The sequence below is a fragment of the Prunus avium genome, chromosome 1 (assembly GCF_965620075.1).
Source record: "Prunus avium chromosome 1, drPruAviu1.hap1.1, whole genome shotgun sequence".
NCBI classification, from domain to species: Eukaryota; Viridiplantae; Streptophyta; class Magnoliopsida; order Rosales; family Rosaceae; genus Prunus; species Prunus avium.
Window position 1 is genome coordinate 55,274,806 of NC_142284.1, and position 22,574 is coordinate 55,297,379.

At 36.9% G+C, this 22,574-nt stretch overlaps 2 protein-coding genes across 2 annotated transcripts; one reads left to right on the plus strand and one right to left on the minus strand.

Annotated features, from left to right (window-relative positions):
- Nucleotides 1–3,403: 3,403 nt before the first annotated feature.
- Nucleotides 3,404–12,495, minus strand: LOC110750591 (P-loop containing nucleoside triphosphate hydrolases superfamily protein). Its single transcript, XM_088247124.1, has 16 exons — nt 12,109–12,495; nt 11,853–11,969; nt 11,350–11,517; nt 10,901–11,215; nt 10,731–10,822; nt 10,364–10,448; nt 9,972–10,190; nt 9,555–9,614; nt 8,608–8,687; nt 7,364–7,671; nt 7,180–7,271; nt 6,961–7,090; nt 4,997–6,138; nt 4,619–4,911; nt 4,001–4,171; nt 3,404–3,898 (listed from the first exon to the last, which is right to left on the minus strand). The coding sequence occupies exons 1-16, from the start codon at nt 12,355–12,357 to the stop codon at nt 3,787–3,789; spliced, it is 3,633 nt and encodes a 1,210-aa protein (XP_088103250.1). The 5' UTR covers nt 12,358–12,495; the 3' UTR covers nt 3,404–3,786.
- A 2,780-nt stretch (nt 12,496–15,275) lies between these two features.
- LYM3 (Peptidoglycan-binding LysM domain-containing protein) lies at nt 15,276–18,213 on the plus strand. The gene is made up of 5 exons (XM_021950932.2): nt 15,276–16,349; nt 16,708–16,825; nt 16,913–17,074; nt 17,178–17,209; nt 17,633–18,213. Exons 1-5 carry the CDS (start codon nt 15,680–15,682, stop codon nt 17,926–17,928), a joined length of 1,278 nt encoding a protein of 425 aa, XP_021806624.1. The 5' UTR covers nt 15,276–15,679; the 3' UTR covers nt 17,929–18,213.
- Nucleotides 18,214–22,574: the final 4,361 nt, after the last annotated feature.

The window sequence follows — 22,574 nt, forward strand, 5'->3', positions numbered from 1 at the left end:
CATATTTACTTCACTTACTGGTTCTGGTTCTGGTTCATTGACATGGAAGAGCTCATATAAACGTAATTCTGTCACTTAATAAGCATCCCATTAAATGTGCTTAGCTGAAAATAAATCCATCACATTAATTATTGCATTCTGGGGGGACACCCAAATGCCACAAATTGCATCTAGGAAATAGACTTTTCTATCCCTTCATAATTGCTATGTTATGTAGAGCTTTACATAACAAGGAATTTAGGCCTTAATTCTAAACCCTCTTGTAGGATTCTTTACTTGGTCATGCACCTTGTCACTTGGCACCGACACATTATTGGGGATGTCAAAAATAAAGGGGTGAGGGAAAATACTAGAGTGGAGTGGGGTAACATAACAAAGGAATTTAGGCCTTAATTCTGAAAGTTCTGCTACAGTTAGTCGTCCACACACGCATCTATAAAAAAAAATAGTATATATATAGTTATATTACGAATTAATGTATGTTTTTTGTTATAATTAGTCACTTGATAAGTGTTGCAAACACAATGATACGATCACTATGTTACGTTAATTTATTATCTCATACGCACATACACTTATGAAACTCACAACTTATCAATTAATGACTAACCCTAACAAAATCCTAATCAATTGGGGAAGGATCTTTGTTTTGTGATTGTGGCCAACACATTATTGAGGCAAATGGGGGTGATGAATTCAAATGTAATAAGTGAAGAAGTAAATTGGTTTACTTCTTTGGTTTCTGCTGGTTCACTTCACTCAAACTTTGTCACTGTGTCAGTTTGCGAGTCATCTCATCAGAGTAGAGCACAGGAAAAGAATCCTGCACGTCATACTGACTTGCTTGACAGCAGACTGAGAGACACCCTATAATAGCCTCAATATTTGTTTTATTTCATTATAATTTTTTTAATTAATTAATTAATTAAGCGATTTAAGGATATGTCAGAAATTGGGTCCATCGTGAATTGGGATTTTTTGGGTCCATCGAGTCAGAAGGTCGTACTTTCAAAATAATTGCTCCCGGGCAAATCGCCGAGCCTTTCATTGCATTGAAGTTACCATTATGACCTTTACCTTTAACTTATAAAATAAATAAACACACTACGTTAATGTTTGGATGCTTCCATTTTTTTTTTATATAAAAAAAAAACGAAACAGTAGAGATTCATTTGAAAAACATGGCACAAACCCAAGATACAACGATAAGAATACAGCCCCGGAAGGAGGTTCTTGCAATACAGAGACTGTAACAACAACACCAACTAAGCACAAGTATTACAAGATAGTTAGCAAACAAATATACAACTTGAAGCCCAACTAACAAGGAGTTACAGATGAGGAATACCCTAATTCTGCAGCAACCAGTGCTTAAATAAGATTAAGATAGAGAACAATCTCTCAAATTTCATGGGACAGGAAACACCCCAAGAGTGGAGGGCATAACTGCTCAACTTCTACCAGGACATTCCAAATAATATCATAGCATCTCCTAATCCCCCTCGATCCCAAGCACAATGAAATTAGATCCACCAAATTCAACAGCTCCACCTCAAATACAGAGAGATCTACACGAAATCTACCACAGAAGCAGTAGATCAAGCAAGATCATCCAAAAACCAGTCCCAAAAGACTGGGATATAAGCCCTTGAGAAAAAGGGAAGAAACAAAATCTTGCAAAAGCAAGGAGCAGACAAAACCCAACAAAAGTTGAGAGGGAAAACCTCTCCACAACATAACGGGGGGAGAGAGGTAACAAGCTTCTACTATTTACCCTCATCCATTTTTTTTCTTCTTCTTTTTTATTAAAATGCTTTTTTCAAATTATTTCCATTTTTTTCTTGTTAGTATAAAGAATAATACTAATCACGAGGTAAAAATATACATACACTGGTCACGTGAGTTGATCAAATAATGAGTGTTATAGAGAAAAAGAAACATGTATATCCTCTTATAGTTACATTTTGTGGCGTGATCGTAGGTTGTTATGAGCAATTTAATCTAATCTACGAGTAACTAACACATTTCTAATATAAATGGAACCTACTTAAAAGTTATAAGGGCTCACAGGAGAAGGCCTAAAAATGATTTCGGAAATAATTTTATTGATACTTGATAGATGTGTGGTTGGTTTCACTAACTTTATGTGTTTGTTGTGTATATAAATTTTCATAGTTGAAGCCAGGCACGCTACCCAGGTCATGATTCATGGGAACTTGGGCTGCATGGTAAAAGATTAAAAACAAAAAAAGAAGGTACGTTAACAAGTAAAACTGTAAAAGAGCCAAAACCCAAAATTTATAAAAATTTAAAAAAAGAAGAGAGTGAGTGTTCTGCAAAGGTTTAGAATAGAGACGAATTAGCATTCAGCAGCGGCCTCCCTCCTTGCATTGCATCTCGTGAAGTCGTGTTTAATAATAATAACACATAACGTAATCTCCTGCGGGGGGGTGTCCCCATGTCCTTATTAACTTTGTTTTTTACTTACTACTTTTTTAGATTAATCTAACATTCTTTTTGGGTTTTCACTGCTGCGGCTGATTTTTGAGTAGCCCGGTAACAGAAACTTTAGGTCACCCGTACGATCACACACGCACAAAATCGCAGGATTTTTATTTATTATTTTATTTTGGTCCAATCCGGCCTATAATGGTTTTTGTTTTTTGAGTGTGTTACCGACTTGCCATATACAACAGACGCACACAAGAACTTCTCCCCCGGTAGGGTTTGGGGTAATTTAGAACCTATCCTCCATGGTGGGTTCACTTCTGGGGGGCTATAAATATGTTTTCAGCTTCTAGGTTGATGCATGTTGGGGTTTTTGTTTATGTAAATTGGCATTGGGTTTTACCTTTCATTCTCTTTCTATTTCATTCAACTCGTTGCTAAGTAAATTAGAGGAAGAAAAGTAATGAATATGCGACTAAGAATTACTCGTTTAATTCAGAATTTGCGATATTGCACATGATTAATAGTCTAAAGTGCTATAATGTACGAAAACGAAGATTATACTCATTTGCAACCATGAAGAAACTGCCCTGACTAATTGGTCCAACGCACATGCACTTGGGTAATTTCGTAAGAGGAAGCTTTTAAGTTCGATTCCTGCCCCTTCCCCACATCTTTCAGTTGCAGGTTCCTTGTGTAATAATTGTCACTGTATGAACAGCATCCCATATTCCCATTAATGTGCTTAGATGAAAATATATCTATCTCCTTAATGCTAATAATAACGCTTATCAATCCATAGGTCACACTAACTCAAGAGAGAACCAAATATGAACTTGGGTAATTTTATATAAAATTTCCCACATAAATTTATGGACACCCATTTTGCTCCAACTCATGTCCCGGAAGAGTTGAGATAAGAGTTGGTGTGTGTAGTATTACTCGATATTCAACCTTTGATCAATATTTTGGTATTGCCTTTTCAATTAAATATATCTTTGTATTGAATACAATCAACTTAAAATAATCACAAAAAGCTTTACAATGATGGGAAGGAATCATATTCCAAGTCGAAGGAATTTACCCAGGAGCTCTTACCTGTCTTGTAAGGTAATGCATGCTGATGTTGAAATAGGTCAAAAGTAAATATCAGTGGTTAAAAGTCCAGTCAAGTGAATGGCACCATCATGAATTCAAGCGTCCACAGGATGATGCTTTACCAGGTTTTTCTGGAGCAGCCTTATTGAGCCAACGACTGCATCTTGATTGAACCAGTAAGTTACTATGTTAGTTTTCCTTAATCTAAAGTTTCTATCTGAATAGGGATGCAGAATCCAATCAATTGATTGACGAGGCTTTCCCGAAAACATCATGCTGATCAAGCAACGAGATATGTTCAGGAGCCAACATCAGTGCACTACTACTTAAGTAGTGTGGAGCAACCCTCCTCCTGCATCAGAAAATCATGCAATTATATTAACTTCTGCAAGGGAATTGACAATCTTTATTTGAAAGGCTGCAAGGAAGCCAATTGGACGTCGAAAGTTCATACCTCCTCCTTCTGGTGGTCTTCTCAAAGCCTTGTGCTAAACGAGAAGCTTCTGATCTTGAAATGTGGCGCAGCGAAGAAAGATACTCATGGAATGCACCACCTTTCAACGTCGAGTACATTCTTGAAGGTACAATGGACTGAACTATATCAAATACACCTGACTTGATTTCACTGCATTGCAAACACCAGGAGTAAATGGGTATCAGTTTATCTGGCATGCCAAATGTATCTTTAAATGTGTTATAAGACAAATGTTTACAATAAATGCTTCATTTGATACTGAGGTTTTGGTTTGAACAATCTATGGATGGTATTGTAGAGACTAGGTGCATCTATGTATAACGTACTTGAGAAGTACTACGATACGTATAGAGAAAACGGTCAAGAAACTTGACTTAATTTCTTTCATCTCTTCTTCTCTTCAATAGAAATGGAGATAAAAGAAGAAGCCCTTTTAACATAGGTAATATTGATAAGGAAATGAACAAACGGAAAGTTTGAAGCTATGAATTTCAAAACAATTCAAGAGGATGACTAGTAAAAGCATTTCGAAACGGCATTATGAATGTATAATGGTTTTCATACAGTTATCAACAGCAAGGAAGTTGAGCCAAATACCTCGTCACATTTGGCAGGGTCCTCTCTGAATTTCGTCCAGCATATGAAGTCTTACTTGTTCTCATACCCTGCCCAATTAATTTACCTAATGCCGTCATACTAGCTGTGTTAGCCAACATCTCCGAGGCTAAATCCACCCTCACACAACCTTCTTTTGATTCTACAGAAGAAATGCCTTTTGCATAGAAGCAAAACCCATGCTGTGCAATTGTGGATGCCAGCCGTAATTGCTCATCATACCAGCTGGATGCATCTGACTCCTCCAAAGGGATCATTGATGGTTCCAAAGAATCCTGCACAAACAATTAATTGCCATCATGACCTAAAGATGCATAATACAAATGATTAAATATCCAACCAAAAAGTATTGACACTTACACTTATTAGTGATTGGCATCTAGAGAACAATACATCAGTTTCTGAGATCAAATTGCTCATTCTATAGGCAAGCATAACAATCTGACAAGCATCTTGTTGTTCTAATGCAATATACTGCCTTAGATCACTGCGAGAGCCACGAAGTTTGTCCCATGAATCTTGTACAAAATCAGTCACCACTGAGGATTTTTGCCCCAGTGCAAAGTTGGAGCACTTAATAAAATCCATACGGCTACACTCATCCATCACCTGATAAGCTCCTGCAACAGTCTCCGTATGTTCATTCTGAAAATCTTCCAACTCCTGATGAGAAGATTCTGCAATTGCAGCACAATTATTTCCCCACGTATCAAAATTCCTGTGTAATCCTAAGTCCAATTTATCAAGATTATTTCCTTCAACATGAAATTCCTCACATGAAAATATTTCTTTTATGGTGTTGGCAACACGGTCAGAAGTTACTGTGTGAGAAGATAACTCTGTTCCATTATCCATTTCAGTTTCAGGAACATAAGTTGATTCTGGCACACAAGATATATCAATTGAGTTGCACATCTCACTTATGTGCATTTTGTCTGCAGTTTCTGAACATTGGCAATGTCCTTCATCTATATTAGCCACTCCAGAACAACGTAGCTCCTCAGATGAGGGATTAACTCCAAGGACTTCGTTGTTAGTATCTTTATCTGTAACTTTAGGATATCCATTGTTGATAAACTCGTCTTCAGAATCAGAGGACATTACAACATCATGCATTTTCCGAACATATCGCCGACAGAAGGAAAATGGGGCACCTGAATCGTTGGGAAACTGAGAAGCATCATCAGTTTGAGCTTTATATTCACTGGAGTCATGAACAGAGCCATTCCTGCTCAGCATTGCTACCTTCTTGGCCTCTATACTTTCCATCTCATTGCAAGGCATGTTGAAACTGTATTGCACTTCTGTATTGTCAAGTTTTTCTTCAACTACCTTCATTGAGCTTGAACTTTCTTCCATCATGGATAATGCCTTGGTTATCTCTCTCTCTACTAAATCAGATAACTGAGAAGGTATATCCCAGGGTAATATTTTTGGCAGCATCAGATGGCCAGCCTCAATATCGAACAGCAGGGACCCATACATCTCTTCCATTTTTGTATCTGCATAGTAAATCTATGATTGTTTTTCCTTTCTATATGAAAACTCTCAAGAAAGAAAATTCTATTGGCCAAAATAATAAATGGGAAGAATCATGTGTATGTAGCAAATTCAAGTGTCCAACTTATATTCTAAATAGAGAAATTTACTCAAGGAAACGTCTATTGTCTTGAATAAATGGTAAAACTAACGTACATTCACGTTTCATAAGTTTGCTTCTAAATAAATTAGAGGTGGTCAGACCATAACAGGTGCATTATATTTTTCCTGAAATCTCCCTCATACCCCCCATTAAATATTACTGAAAACGTTAATTGTTCTTGAACCCCCATTAATCCAAAATCTTTATCCCTTTTCAAATCATGATCAAGGAAACACCATTCACCATGGTCATAAGATTTTTTTCAGTCATTCTTAAAATCCACCCCCTCCTTTTTCCTTATTGGATACTCCTCGATCACTTTCTTTACGATAAAACCAAATCTAGAACTTGTCTATCCTTAACTAAGGGAAGGACTGTGAAGTTACTAGTAGAACTAGTTTCTCTAAGACTTCTAGACAGTAATGTAATACAATGATTTAGTTCTTGAAAACTAGATGTGGTCAGCCCATAACAGGTGGATCCTCTTTTTCCTCCTAACCTTATTATCTTGTCTCATTCTTCTATGTAGATGTCATCTGTATAATAAACAACTTATGTCAAGTACTACACAAGTTAATTCATACGCCTAAAATTTGCATGGCTGTTCACAGAATTCCACCAAATCTTAACAGAATAGTTTGAAATATATAGATCTACCTACAAGTAACAATGCATGTCTAACCTTTTCTAAAACCTCTACCCTGGCACCAGAACTGAAGATGCATAATAATTTTTCGTATATCTCCCCGACAACACTCAATAAGTCGCTCAAGTAAATAAGGTTGTATGTTGGCTCTCTCCGCAGCACAAACCTGTAGAACAATAACAGAATGAGTTTAAAAACATATAGATTTCAAGAGTTCCACAATGGGAAAGTTGATCCAGCAAATGAAGCACATACCATATATGCATGGGAATGCAGCGCCCTTGACGATGGCAACATGAAATGCACTTGTAGTCTGTCAAAATTGTCTGGCAGGACCGGATTTTGACCTAGAATTACCACAATTATAATAAGCCCCCTTACATTTCAAAAAAAAAAAATTTCAAGGAGTGCAACTATTTCAACCAGTAAACCCTCTTACTATTGCTGGTCAATATTATAGGCCCCTTGGCTGTTTTAGCTATCTGCTGAATTGCTGCTACAAAACCACGATCTTCAAGAAAAGTGATGTCTACATCCTCAAAAAGTATAAGATGTTTAACTTTGCTCTGATCCTCCTTATAGTCAGATTTTACAGAGGTTTCAGTAGCATCATGAGAATCTTCATCTGATATGGGTATCAATTCAACGACCTCATCATTAAACTCCTGGTCTGTCATACCATTAGCCTCAACAAACAGAGATTTCACAATATGTTTGTTCTGTGAGCCCATAGGATTTGCCACTGATCTGAAAGAAAGAAAATTATTAATTAATATTTTTCAAATCATCATCAACAAATAATGATGAAGGCCAACTATCAACATGATTTACAAGCAAAAGTTCACAATGGCAGGCAATCTCTTATTAAAACATATTTTTCATTCTGACTAAATATATCAAATATACTCTGAAGAGATACATTCATTAAATATGCAACATAACAAAGAATTTCCAGAACATACAAGAAGCTAATTTAGGAAATAAGAAAGCCCAACCACTGATAAGACATCGTAAATGCCCTCAAACCAAACAGAATGTTTTCAAAGGAAAAAGAAAGAGTACAATCATCGTCACTACTTCCAACAGAAAATTTCTAACTTGTTAAGAGTCTCCTCCAAGCAAAAGTCCTATTTCACAAATCAAACTATCAAAACGCAATGCCTTTGTCAATAGACTCACTCTAAAAAATCAGTTATGAAGGGAAAAATTAGTAAGAACTCTATGTAAGGATCTTCAAACAAATATATCAATCTCAGTGGCAAAAAACCAATGGACATTGTGATCACCACTAAAGACAACAAAGCGGTGAATTTTGCCACTCCTATTTTGGTTGATGAATAATCATGCAGATGCAGTAGATAAATTTTCACTTCTGGGCATTAGCAGCTTTGGAGTTGGAATTTGGAAAGTAAGCTTTTCTGTAGGATTTATGAAGGACAACCAGACAAGCATTTATTTCTTAGTTATAACACTCTCAGAAAGTTGAGGGCAATCAAGGCTTTAGAATATAAACATCAAGGAATGATCTTAATGGTTCTGGGACTAATAAACTTCCTTGGACATAAGAAACATGGAAATCAAGGAAGTACATGCTTCAATAAAAGGCAATCATCCAGCTAACAAACGTGCAAAACGAAAAGGAAAAATAAGTAAACAAGCACTTCTAAACATAAACAGGCAAACCTTCTAAGACGGCGAGATTTCAAAGCCTCTCCGAACCTCTGTTTCACAAGAGCTCCATTCCGACACTCTGATGCACTGAGCTGGTAAGACAACATATCAGAAAATCAAATATAGTGTCAAAACTATCAAAATACAAAACAGATAGTGTCTTAAACACAAGTCATTAGAGAAGGCGGAAGGATGAGTTATCAATAGGATTATGAAAATATACTGTCAAGTTCAACTGCATGTATTAACCAAAACAGAAAAAGAAGAAAATGTCTTGTGATGGCAGGATGAAACATTTTGGAAATTGCCTCAAGTTCGACATACATCAGCCAGGAGGTTAATTTCATTATTTGGATGGGACACAAAACCTTTTTTTTTTGTCTGAACAGTAAACTTTTACTTCATCGAAAAATGACCTAACCACAAGCATCGTTGTCACATTTTCTTACATCCGACTGACAGCCATCTTGATATATTTCTAGATATAAAGATGGTTAGTTTATTATGACACCATTAAGGACGTCTTCTCTCAAAATCCCAAATTGTAGTCATAACTCATCCAATGATCCAATCTTTACAATTAGATGTAAATCTTACACTTAATTTTGGGACTGGCTAACCACAAACTGGCATTCCATGGTCAAACATGAAAGTGGCATCTAGAAAGCGGTAAGAACCAATGAAACCTTAAGTATATAACAAGGTGGTCAGCAGATTAGATGAAGAGTACTTTAGGCTGACTTGACAATATGCTATTGTTTATCTCTTATTAGTACTATGGATACCACACCACAACTTTCTCTCTTTCTCTTTTAATCAGCATGATTATGATAAATTATCACAACAAAATCTTGGTCCATTTAACAGTTAAATACATGCCAGGATATGAAAAATCAATAATAGTTTAATAATGGAGAACTGCATTATCTTCAGCAACAAGCATATTTAAATTTCTTTACCTCCAAAACCTTAAACCCTTGCTCTTGTGCACAAGCATAGATAGCTGCAGACTTTCCACTCTGCAAGATGAGAAACATACACTTTACCCACAAAAATTTAACCAAAAAGCATCAACATAGAATTTGTCTTTTTTGTATGCTTAATGAGTTTTGTGATGGTAGCAAAGCCACCTCATGGCAAATGTTGAGGGTAAAGATGAAACTAGGATCCAGAATGAAGATGCTAGCCCCCAAAACAATATTACTAGAAGGATTATCCGCAAAGATAATATCAGTTCAGACACAAGAAAAGATGAATTAATTAAAGGCCCCATAATGATGCATTTGGATATTCAGTGGCAAAAAATCATGAATAGAAACAAGAATTAGGTCACAAATTTCAAGTGGATCAATTGGATAATATAAATTTGTATATACCCCAATTGGCCCTGTAACTAGGAGAACATTATTTTTCTTCATGCTAGCCTCTTCATTTTCGCTTTCTAAATCAGAGTCACTTTGAGAACATCTATAGTCATTATATTCCCTGTCACAGTTACCACTACCAGTGGGATCTTCACTGGCTCGAAAATCTCTTTTGTACCAAAGACGAAGCCACTCACTCAAAAAATTCACAGATTCATCGTTACCACATACCTGCAGGATCATGTCATTAGAAGATCAGAATCAGAGTGATAATGGGAAATCGAAGGGACAAAGGCATTTTCTTATCTACATTTAGGAAGAAAAAAAGAAGTCTGACAGTAGAAACTTTAAAGTGAACGGGACTTGTATGTCCATAAAGAATATATGGGTCCCAAATTTCTTACATCCCTAGCCTTCATTGGACGGTATTTGTATGTCCATAAGCAATCCTTAGGCTGATTACTACAACTGGAATAGTTTGACATTACCCTGAAATTTAATGAACCAATAAAGTGAACAAGATTGCAACATATATAGATAGGTTAATCTCAAACTAACGCACAGGTTTTGAATTGATATTCGCATTGCCTCTAACTGAGCAGGTGCAACTTGAGACAACGGAGCATAAAGATATTGGTGAACTAAAAGTATCCCAAGTATAGTGAGGAAGAAACCTTTATTTAATTATATAACATTTTGATTTAAACAATTACTACAAAATTCTAATTCATAATAGAAATTCCAAGACAATTCACATAGGAAACCTTCAACCTTTCCTCAAGAATACTCTGCTGCTCAATATCTGACGTATTCATGTAAGCACTATGTTCAGAAAGCAAGCCAAGTTTAACGACCTCATTATCCTGACAAAAGTAAGAGAAAATTGAATTGGAATAGAGTTCCTTAATTAATGTTATTCAGATAGGTGGTGAAAAATGTACCTCCTCTTCCTTTGAGTGATCTGCTTCCTGTAAGTGCTGATAGCACATCACTTGCCCGTGAACTAAGAAGTCAGGGACTGTTTTTGATGTTTCATGAGCACTTTCTTGTTCAATGAGACACTGATCTAAAGATACCGTGTTCTGAAAAGTTGATGCTTTGCAGGGTTGGAAAACGGTGGGAAGCTGGTCAAATTTTAAGCACTCAACAGAGCCTTCAAAAATTGAAGAGGGCATATATTCCAGATCAGTACTACTTTTCATAAAGGGTTCCTCACAAAATGTCCAGTTTCTCCAATCAAGGAACACAACATCATCCTGCATAGCAGAATTTTAAGATTCATCTTAGGTGAGAAAGATAGGTACAAACAATAAAACCCAAGAACAGCTAATGCCATATCTACTCCATATTGTTATACAATGTGGACATGGATAATCCAAAAGAACCGTACCTGAGTCCTTTCAAACACGTGAATTGGGCCACAAGTATTCTCTTTATCCTTACTTCCAATGAAGCTTGAATCACCATCAACTTCAATTGCCTCCCGATTTTTCTTGCTTGCTTTACAATATGAGAAAAATGGATGTATTTGCTTCCCTGAAAATATCCGTGAAGTTTCCTGATCAAACATAAAAAGGAAGAAACTTAGAGCGACAAACCAAACGCCAAAGCTGGCACAAAAAAGGAGCTAATAAGTGCTTTTTTTTGGGTCACAGGCATAGCAAATAAACCCAATTTACAATGGTACAATCCAACCACTAAAATAACAAAGATTATAAATTTAAAGAATAGTTGGGGTTTGATGCTGATTTGAGTTTAATGGAGAAAATTTAATCAGAAAGAGCATGATAAATCGTAACTGGCTGAAACAACAGAGCAGTTAAGAAGACTAAATAGTACTAGAAAAAAGACCCATTAAAAACAAATAAAAAGAAATAAAACAGAATGACTGACCTCGGCTTTCAATCTAGCCTCCAACCTCAAATCAGGGATTATTACTGGAGCTACAGTTTCACTCTCTACCTCAGTTGCATTCTTCTTCGGTGTACTATTCGCCGAACGCTTACCGTTCTAAAATTAAAAACAATAACACCAACAATTTGATTCATTAAAAGAACTATTAACCTCAAACTCAATCAAGCAAGGCAAATAATGTACCATACGAATCAGAATAAAGCTCAACAAGAACCAAAAATTGCACATAATTCACCTTCTTAGGAGCTTTAATTGGAGGCGTTTTCTTTGCCTTTGCCTTTCTCTTCCTCTTGCTTTGACTCCCACAGAAATCCTCGTCCTCGCCGTCATCGTCTTCACCATTACCTCTCTCGGCCTTCAGATCGCCGTCTTCCTCGAGCTGTTGTAGGGGTTTGAGAGGGAACAATGTGGACTGAACCAATCTCCGGCGAACGACTCGCCGTGTCGGCGTCGAAGGCGGGGCGTTCTGAGCTGAATTGTCCATGGAATTGGAGTGGATTGGGAATTTGGGATGGTGGGTGAATTGGGGTTTTGTGGGGGGTTTTTAGGGATTTTGGAGAAGACTGGTAAGAGTTTATGTGTGTAACGGAAACGTGATCTTACAGTGAGGGAAAAAAGAAAAGGCAAAAACAAAACAAAAAATTATGGAGGGAAAAAGGAGGTTGTTCCCGCCTTTAGAGGAGGGATTTGGGTTATCACGCTTAGATTTTTTATATTTAATTTCATTCAAATTACACATTAAATTGTTGTTACATTTTTTTTATATCGAATTAAATGGTTGGTAATTAATTCTCATTAAACAGTAAAAAGATTGTGGTTATTGCCTATGCTAATTAGGTAAGTTGACCATGATAATGAACGGGCCTCCTTGAACTAAAGTTCGAATATCTTTGTCAATAAGTCTAATCCAGTGAAAAAGGGTATTAATTTACAAACTAATAGTCTATTGTTCGAACCTCCATGGCACCGTGGCAATGTGTGTGTTTGAGAAGCCCCCTCCCCCTTCCCTTCTAATTTATACTATCGTTTGTACTAAAAAAAAAAACACTTATAATATCTTTCTTTTTTTAGATTATATTAATTAATCTAATCTAAACTATGTTTGTAATAATCTATAGTAGAATATGACTTTTAATTTCTAAGTAGTGACCTTTTTTGTGTGGATAAAGAAGTAGTGACCTTTAGATTAAGGTCAAGTCATGTAGTATTTTTATCTAAATCTAGATGCACTTAATGTATAGTTGGGAGCCATTACACTGTAAAATTTTGTTATTCTTGCCATTAGGTTTCAAAATGTACTTTGGCCACTACATAACTCGTTTTCAATTGATCCAATTAGAAGATTGCTGGAACAAATCATTATTTAATAATATATAATATGTGAATTGTTATTTTTTCTAAATTAGTAAGAGACTTATATGAACCATTTTCAATTATTGGCAATGAATATTGATATTTATTATTTCCATAATTATTTGTAGTTTATTCAAATTGTACCCCGTTTCAAATGTTCAAAGATGCATTTTCTTTTGGTATGATATTTCAAAATTGCGTACTTTTTATATTAATAGTGTCTTTCTAGTTCGTAATGGAAGCAATCTTCTCTACCGTCATAAAATAAGAGCACCTAGCTTTGCCTATTTACAAGGACTTCATTCTAAGTATATATATATATATATATATTCCATTTTTATTGAGGGTATTCGAGGGACATCCTTTAGGGTATCCTACGAATTTTTTTCCAATGATCCAAACTATCTATTTTTTAAGTCTACATTCATAGATTATCCTTACAAAAAATTAGACAAATTGGATACTGTTTCGACTTCCAATTGTATCATACAAAATCAAGGAACACGGTGCTTCAAGAAAGTATTAAAATTTATATAACACAATTGAGTGGTCAAATGATATCGGATTCAAGTAATTTTTTGTAGAAACATAGACGGTTTGGATTAGTGAAATACAATGCGAAGTGGGCCCTACAAGAGTGTCCCCCAAATAAGGATCCCTCAATGAAGCTCTCTCTCTCTCTCTCTCTATATATATATATATATATATATATATATATATATATTTGCACCATAAACCCTAAACTTTCAACATTTATTCACCGTAATGCTATAAATTTCCGCGTGCGCATGCGTTTCCGCGTTTGTGAGAGGTTTTTTTTTTATAAAAAAATTTATTTTATTTTAGAATTAAAAAAGATAATGGGTAGTTGTAGTCCATAAAAATAAGATTCATTATTTGAATTTTTTTTAAAATTTTTGTTTTTAAAATATGAAAAAGTGTGAATTTACCATATTATCCTCATTTAATTAATAATTTATGAATGTTTGCATTAACCAAGAGCATTTTATGATATTTTGAATGTTTTACCATTCTATGTCTTTTACTTTATATATATAGATATAGATTAATTTTTAAAGACGGCTATTGTTTATATATATATATATATATTTGTGCAAAAAGACGATTCACAGAATGTTCACTCAAACTCGAATACTCTACTTTTTTATTTTTAAAATAGAGTATTCTAACATTAATATTTTATTGCATGAATTTATAAGTTGTGAGATTGCCACTCCAATGATAATAAGCAAAAACTACTAACATTGCACCACATATATAGCAGCTACAAAAAATTGTTAGATATGATGAAACATTTTATACTTAACCAAACTATGTAGATTTGAAATTTCAAAATCTATTTTTCTTTTTTGGGTAAATTAATTTCAAATTGTATTGATGCTTTCATTGACGATTCCATAAATAAAAACACACATCAGGCTCAGGCCCCAGTGTCAGCTTCAGGGCTTTCATCTTTTATTGAGTCCCCACAAGCAGGCTCAAGGCCCACGACCCATTTTATATCGGGTCGGTTATCCGATCCAGATATCAACCATTGATGGACACGCGACTCACAAACAGGCAGAATATGAAAGAAACTATCCGATCCAATCACGTGAAACCGTGTTTTACACGTAACAAAAGTGCGCCTACATAATATACCATTCCAAGTCCAGACCAGCAAGAAAAGAAAACCAGAAATTCTTTCACTCATGTCTGAAAAGCACGGGATAACAACTCCATAATACAGGATAGTGGGGTCCACTTGGATGTGAATAAATCTCAACAAGGGAAGCTGGAATTACCAAAAGACCCCGAATACTACAGTCCAAAAGTGGCGGGAATATTGCAGTAGTGGACAACAGCAGGGGCAAGGATGGTAAACGAACGACAAGTCCTTTGACGGGAACGACGTCGTCTCGATTGGCAACATTACTTTGCAAAAGGCAGAAAAATGGAGAAAAATAGTAGGTTTGACGAGGACAAATTGGTCCAGCAGAAAGTTATGTCCCAGGCTCCCAGCTCAAGAATCTGACTTGTGTCTGTACACTTCACTCTATGCTTAATACAAAACAATTGTCTTCTTCTCTATCTGTCAGCTTTCTTTGCCTCTTTGAAAACAACTTTCCCTTCTCCATCTCTCTCTCTCTCTCTCTCTCTCTCTCTCTTTCTCTGAGCTTCAGAGAAATCAAAAAACCCTAAACCCAGACTTGAATATCCTTAAAAATTTCAGGTTCTAACCAATTTAAACGCAGCATTTTGGTGTCCGGCTTCCGCCATTGAAGACCCATCTTTCCATTTGTTCTTCTAAGTATAAAAAAGCTAAGCGAAACCCAGAAAGAAAGACCTCGAAGCAAAAAAAACGCTTCTTTCTGCGAGTCGAGGCTTCATTCTTAAACCACTGCTAAACCCTTTTTTCTCTTTTGCTCTATTGAGAGAGATAAAGCCCAAAAATGGTGAATAAAAAACCTTTCCACAAAACCCACATCTTCCTTTCTCTTCTAGTCTTCACCAATGTGGCTCTGCTCGTGACCTCCAAGTCCACAATCGAGCCCTGCGCGAACTCAGACTCGTGCAACGCCTTGCTCGGCTACACCGTCTACACCGAGCTCAAGGTCTCCGAGGTGGCCTCGCTCTTCCAAATCGACCCAATTGCTCTTCTCACCGCCAATGCCATCGACATTTCGTACCCTGACGTCGAAAACCACATTCTCCCTTCCCAGCTCTTCCTCAAAATCCCAATCGTCTGTTCCTGCGTCGATGGAATTCGCAAATCGGTCTCGACCCACTACAAGACCCGGCCTTCCGATACGTTAGCCTCCATCGCCGATTCGATATATTCGGGTTTGGTATCTGCAGACCAGATTCGGGAGGCCAATTCCATTTCGGACCCTTCGGTTCTGGATGTGGGGCAGACCCTTGTGGTGCCTCTGCCCTGTACTTGCTTCAATGGGACTGATAATTCGTTGCCTGCTATCTACTTGTCGTATGTGGTGACCCCGGTGGACACTTTGGCTTGGATTGCGGCTAGGTACTCGACCACCCTTACTGATTTGATGAATGTTAATGCCATGGGAAGTACGGCCATTAAAGCTGGTGATATACTTGCAATCCCATTGCCTGGTAATTTCTGTTTTTGCTCATTTTATCAAGTGTTTGATATTGAAACGTAGTTTTAAAGTGGTTTTCTGAATTAGATCTTGTTGAATTTTGGTATGTTGAGTTGATTATGATGCTGCAGTTTGTGGGTACTTTGTGTTTTTGTAATTTTATAATTGTTCGGTTCTAATTTGGCGGTATTTGTGCTTCATGGTTTGATTACAATTGTTGCACTAATCGGGGAGTTTGTGTATGTTAATGGGTTTTGATTAATTCGAAGTTCAAACCAATAACCGTATTATGAATTTTTGAATTTTTCCTTTTGGGTGGTTATGGTGAACTCATGTCTTGTTCGTCTGGATTTTGTTCCTCACAATTGCAGCTTGTGCATCAAACTTCCCGAGATATGCTGCAGATTACGGCTTAATCGTGCCCAATGGGAGCTATGCCATTACAGCAAGTCACTGCTTGCAATGCAGTTGTGGGCCTGGGAATCTCAAGTAATTGAGTTACTTTCACATCTATATGCTCTCCAACTTCTCTGTTGATCTAGTGTTAATCACTTAATTGTGTTTTTCTTTCTACAGTTTGTACTGCCAGCCTGCTTCATTAGCAGTTTCATGTTCGAGCATGCAATGTAGAAACAGTAACCTCATGGTCGGGAATGTTACAGTTCAGCAGAGTGGTGGTGGTTGCAATGTCACGTCTTGTAACTATGGTGGTTTTGTGAACGGCAGCATAATCACAACGTATGGTTATCCTTTCTGATTGTACTTTGCAGTCTTAATATTGTCATTCCGAAATGTATTGACTTATGTTTTCATGTTAAACTGATTCCTTCCTACTCTGCAGGTTGTCTACATCTCTCCAACCCCGCTGCCCAGGTATGATGATAGATTATGCTTGGCTGATTAGAAGGCACATTAATATAGATATAACTTGCAATTTAGGTTTATGGATTTCCCAAGAAATATGAACGTGTCTATTTGGAATTGGTTCTCGTACTTTCTTAAACAGAACGAAGCTTTTTACCCTGTTTCTTTGTGAATATTTGGTGCATGCTTTTGATTCTTTTCTCTATAGTACTGTTAAGTGCCATTTCAAATTATGGACTGGTTTATTTATAGTTGTTTTTAAAGTGTGTAAGCTGATTGTGTATTACTTTCTATTTAAAATAAGGTCATGACGGAGGTTCATATTAGGGACAGAAGAGTGATTTCTTTAGCTGAAAAAAAAGCTTCATGGAGCTAGGAATTTTGTTGTGATTAATTTGTAACTCAAGAAATGTACTTTGAAATGCAATGCAGGGGCACAGAAATTTCCACCACTTATAGCCCCACCTACTTCGGCAATCCGGGATACAACCTTTGCACCCTCACCTGCTCCCCAGTCAGATGGCGCCGGGGGCACAGGGACACCCAAGTCGTCTTCATTGGTACCTTCAACAACCAGCATGCTTCCAGGATTGGCCCCTATAGGTGGCCCTGCTGGGAGCGCTTCTGGGAGTGCTTCTGATGCCTGCTCCTTGATTAATCCATTGGCCAATTTCCCAACCGCAGTTTTGTTGCTTTTGTATGTCAAGTTCATGATGGCCATCTTATAATGATTTCGGTTGTGTTATCGAAGGTGGCTTCAATGTTTGACGGGTGTGATTAGTCCGTTAACCTTATATTTGTTTGTACTGTTCAAACTGATTTTGTGGATGTGGCAAACCATAATGGGGTTTCAATTACTGATGGGTTTTGTTTTGCTCAACTGCCAGATTATGAAGCACTATGAGGTACTGGCAGTTGCCATCTCTGTAATCTATTCTTGTTTTCACTTTCTAGACCCTCAAGATTTGCCTAGACTAGTTTTCTTAAAAGTGAGCAGAAAAGTTCAGTAATTTTACATGTCCTAATTCTGACCTATTTTTTCACATGCCCCTAACACATTTTTTTAACTCTTCCTCATCACCATGGTCATAAAACAAAATGTCTAGAGGTTATAATTGTTCAACCCAAGAGGTTACAATCTTAGTTAAAGGAAATAAATGCCATAACGTTTGCATGAAAGATGATCTGGTTATATATATAAAGAATTTTCTTTCCGTATGGAAAGGAGATCCAATTAATGTACGCGTTACAGTACTCTTCCACGAATAAAGAAGAAAAACAAAAATAAAGAAAAGAACCAATGAATTAATCAATCAATTATATGCTTACATGACCAAGAACCTAGCTAGCTACAATATATTGAACATCGTCCTTGTCACAAAAGGTATATACGAGAATGAGCACAGTAGCTGCAAGAGCTTGCAAAAGAAACCAATATGCTATCACCTCTCTGTGCCAAGAAAATCCATGAGACAGAACCTTTGTCACAATGGTGACGTCGTAGTGTGGATACAATAGGGTTTGGAAAGCCGGATCGAAGAAGTCCTCAACCCCATGAACAATGAGTCGTCCGTTGTTGTAGACATTCCATTCAGTGATTTTGACTCGGTTAATAGAAGCGTGTGATGCACTCATGCGAGTTGGTAAAGAAGTAACAACAAGAGGATGACCGGGCAAAAGAGTGCGAACATCGGAACCATGACCAACATATGCCTCTATTGTATCTCTGTCGAACTTGAATGGCACAATGTGATACTTAAGGAGTGTCAACGGAGGCTGTGGATACTTGGAGTTGAAGAAAGCTTGGTCTCGAGGACAAAAGAGGGTAAAAGTGGTGTTGGTGTGGTTTAGGGATTGTATTGCTGGCATGATCACGGCCTCAAGAATGGTGTCTAGGGTTAGTGACATGGCATGATAGCCCTTGTCAGAGAGTACGGCTGACGGTTTGGGTTGGTGTGTTTGCTCGACAGCTTGACTGGTACTAATAACAAATAAGAGACTTGAAGAGAAAACAAGAAGAAGAAAACAGATTGAAAACTTGATGGAAGCCATAGGAGAAGAGAAAGCAAAAGCAAAGGCAAAGCTATGTGTAATTGCAAGGGATTTTGGTGTGAATGGAAAGGCTGAGGCTAAGCACATATATATATAGAGTTTCCAAGTCCTACCCTGCTTCTAATTGGTTTCCAAATCCCTTCAGGATTCCTTTTAGTTGAGATAATGATTTGGCCCTTGGCGGTTTCCTTTTTTTCTTGGGGTTTTTTCTTTAAGGCCAAGTTACTTCTTGTCTTTCCTAAGCTGTTAAGGACTATCGATGCATATCCTACTATGTCGGTTTCATTTGTTTTGAGTTTGTCTTATTTTTCATTTTAAAATGCAATTTATAATTTGCTTTAGCATTTTTTAAAATAAGTTTGTTATCCACGGAAAGTTGGTTTACAGATATACAAAAAATAAGGTCTACCTATGTTACGCGACTAGCTTAACGAATCGCTTAACATAATTAACGAAAATGACAAAATGAGACTTGATGATAAAATTCAAAGAGTTTTTGTTTTTGTTTATATATAATTGAGTGAGTTAAATAAGACAAATTGAGTTTTAGGAGTAAAGTTAGATTCAAGTCATCCTAGCATAAGTGTGTTTCTTAATTATTTTTTTTTGTTGGAATCGAGTTTTATTAAATAGAAGGTCAAAGCCAAATTACCTCAAAATGAACTCAAATAATTGAGTTCACACTAAATGCAACACAAATAGACATAGAACCCACTACAATAAAAAAAAACTAACAAAATGCATAAAGAACACATAAAGGCATTAAGCATACATAAAGGCAAAAGGCCACATAACGAAAAAGGCCCACAAATGGCAAAAGCCCACAAAAAAAAATACAACATTAGGAAACCCTAACACAAAATAACAAATATGTGCCACACAATCCAACAACCACAAGCTGCGCCACCAAAGTAAGCCAACAACCACCAAAGATAAATTAGTAACCACATAAAATGGTGGTGAGCAAGTCACCAAAGCTACAACTAGTAGGAATTTTTAGAATGGTTATTAGTTCAAGGCTTATTTGTAGCAATGGTCCCTTAATTATACTCGGAGTTACATTTTGGTCACTAAACTCCAAAAATAGTTATAGAGGTCGCTCCATTAGGTGTTGTGTTGTACCATTAGTCCATACTGTCAAGTATCTCTAACGTGGTGTCAATTTCATGGGCAAATTTGTCTTTTCAAGTCTACAATTTCCAACCTCCCATCTAAAGTAACTTCCCCTCGAAAAATTTCAAATCTGGCGCCAAAGAAAATCCCCAATTCCCATTTATATTCGATGAAATGCACATAAACAACACTAGATGTAGCACAATGCATGCGCAAAGTGTTGAAATTTTTGGAAATTCAAAGGAAATCTGGTTAAGCTCACACAAGGCATGTGCAAAGATGTCGCATATTTCTTCTTCATAACAAATCAGAGCCCTAGTGCAAGGAAGCTATGCTGGTGCGAGGGATATATCAAAACCTGAACTTCATGGACTAATTTAAATCCTAGGAGAAGATTTGAGGCTTGTGAGATGAGTCGAGTAAGTTAATTTGTGAAATTTTATTTTGTTGCTTGATGGGTTTAGCTTTGATGTGAGAAAACGTACTTTGCAAAGAAACTGAGGAAATGGGCATCATTGGGAGTGGTTGGACGCAACGACTTGTGCAAGAGGAAAAGAACTAATTCCTGGGTTGCTTAGAATAATCAGAGTAATGGAAGAGGACCTAAAGTTGATAGAAGAACAGAAGAAAAAAGTGGAAGATAAGCTGAAAATGGTGGAGAAAGAAAAAAAAAAAGGAATTGGAGTACAAAGTTGGATAATTAGGCAAGCAGAAAAGACTGTTGGAAGAGAAAAGAATGGGCCAACAACCAAGAGAGAATCGGATTTGGGGGGTTTCATTTATGTCTTTGGGTCTTGGGTTTTTGGTGATTATGATGATGCTCTGTATCTTGAGCAATTGGTTGACATTTCCAGGTGGAAACTCTGAAAAGCTTATGATCAATTAGGTGGAAATGTAACCGATATGTAGTTCTTATTGCAACAGACCCAACACTTTTCTCTATGATTTTCACGAAACTGAAACCCTAGATTTGTACTTAATCACTATTTTAACTCAAAATCCTTCGCTACTTAGTCCATTAAAGAATAATGCTGAGATAATGTTCCAAAATCCCCAAAAAATTGAAGTTAAATACCTCTCGATTTGAAAACCCTAGATTCTCTACCTTTGCGATTTTTCCTTTTGCTCAAACTACCATTTTTGTAAGTGTCGTTCTCTTCAAAAGCAGAAGATTCGTTTTAATTAACTGAAAAGTCACATTTGCCCTTCAATAATTTGTGACATGCTTGCCACGTCATCATTTTAAACAAAAAAAGTCATAGATTTTACGGTAGGGACTAATGGTGCAACACAACACCTAATTGAGTGACCTTTGTAACTATTTTTGGAGTTGAGTGACCAAAATGTAACTCTGAGTATAGTTGAGGGACCATTGCTACAAATAAGCCTTAGTTCAAAGATCTAAGCTACCACAATAAGGGGAGAATGTACTAATTTGACGATGTGAGATGCGTTTGGATAAGTGTGAAATATTTTTTTTTTTTTAGAAGGAGAATTCATTCATAAAACCACTAACGTACAAAGGGTGACATGGTACAGTGGCCTCGTTAAAACCTTCCTATGACAACCTCATGAGACAAACCCCATGGGAGGAAAGAGTACCACACATGTCATGGACTAACAAGATAGTCAAATTCAGGTCACTTTGGACCATTACAATAATAGAACAAGTCAAAAACGAAAACTAACACAAAGACCTCTAACAAGAATCGCAACTAGAGACCAACATAGTAGACCCATATGAGAGGACCGCAAAAACCCAAAATAGTAAACCTACAGGAGAGGACCGCAGAACATCCCAACTGTCAAAAGAAGCCTTCTATGAGCAAAATCATAGTCTTTTGACACCCACACAAACTGTAAAACATACCATAGCGGAAATCGGGAGAAAACACAGAGGAGGAACACAGAAATGACAGTAAAAAGACCCCTGAGAAGCACTCCACTTCAACTCAGAACCTGACAAAGAAAACCTCATATGACCAAGCATAGTTCTTCGGTCGGCGTAGAGTAGAGAAGAGCACCACATCCCAACAACTACCACTAGCGTCACTGCTGCTGCCGCCGTTAAAACAGAGACAAAACATTAGCCACCAGGTATCACAACTAGAGCTGGCAAACGGGTCGTTTTAACGGGTTCCGGGTCGTTAACGGGTTAACCCGTTTTCTTAACGGGTTGACACGAACACGACCCGTTAAGTTAACGGGT

Coding starts and splice junctions, on each gene's coding strand:
- LOC110750591 (XM_088247124.1), bottom strand. CDS start 12,357: ATGGACAATTCAGCTCAGAACGCCCCGCCTTCGACGCCGACACGGCGA. Junction 4,912..4,996: donor GATGCCAATCACTAATAAGT/GTAAGTGTCAAT, acceptor TTGTTTGTGCAG/GATTCTTTGGAACCATCAAT. Junction 3,899..4,000: donor AAGACCACCAGAAGGAGGAG/GTATGAACTTTC, acceptor TTTCTGATGCAG/GAGGAGGGTTGCTCCACACT.
- LYM3 (XM_021950932.2), top strand. CDS start 15,680: ATGGTGAATAAAAAACCTTTCCACAAAACCCACATCTTCCTTTCTCTT. Junction 16,826..16,912: donor TGTGGGCCTGGGAATCTCAA/GTAATTGAGTTA, acceptor TTCTTTCTACAG/TTTGTACTGCCAGCCTGCTT. Junction 17,075..17,177: donor AACGGCAGCATAATCACAAC/GTATGGTTATCC, acceptor CCTACTCTGCAG/GTTGTCTACATCTCTCCAAC.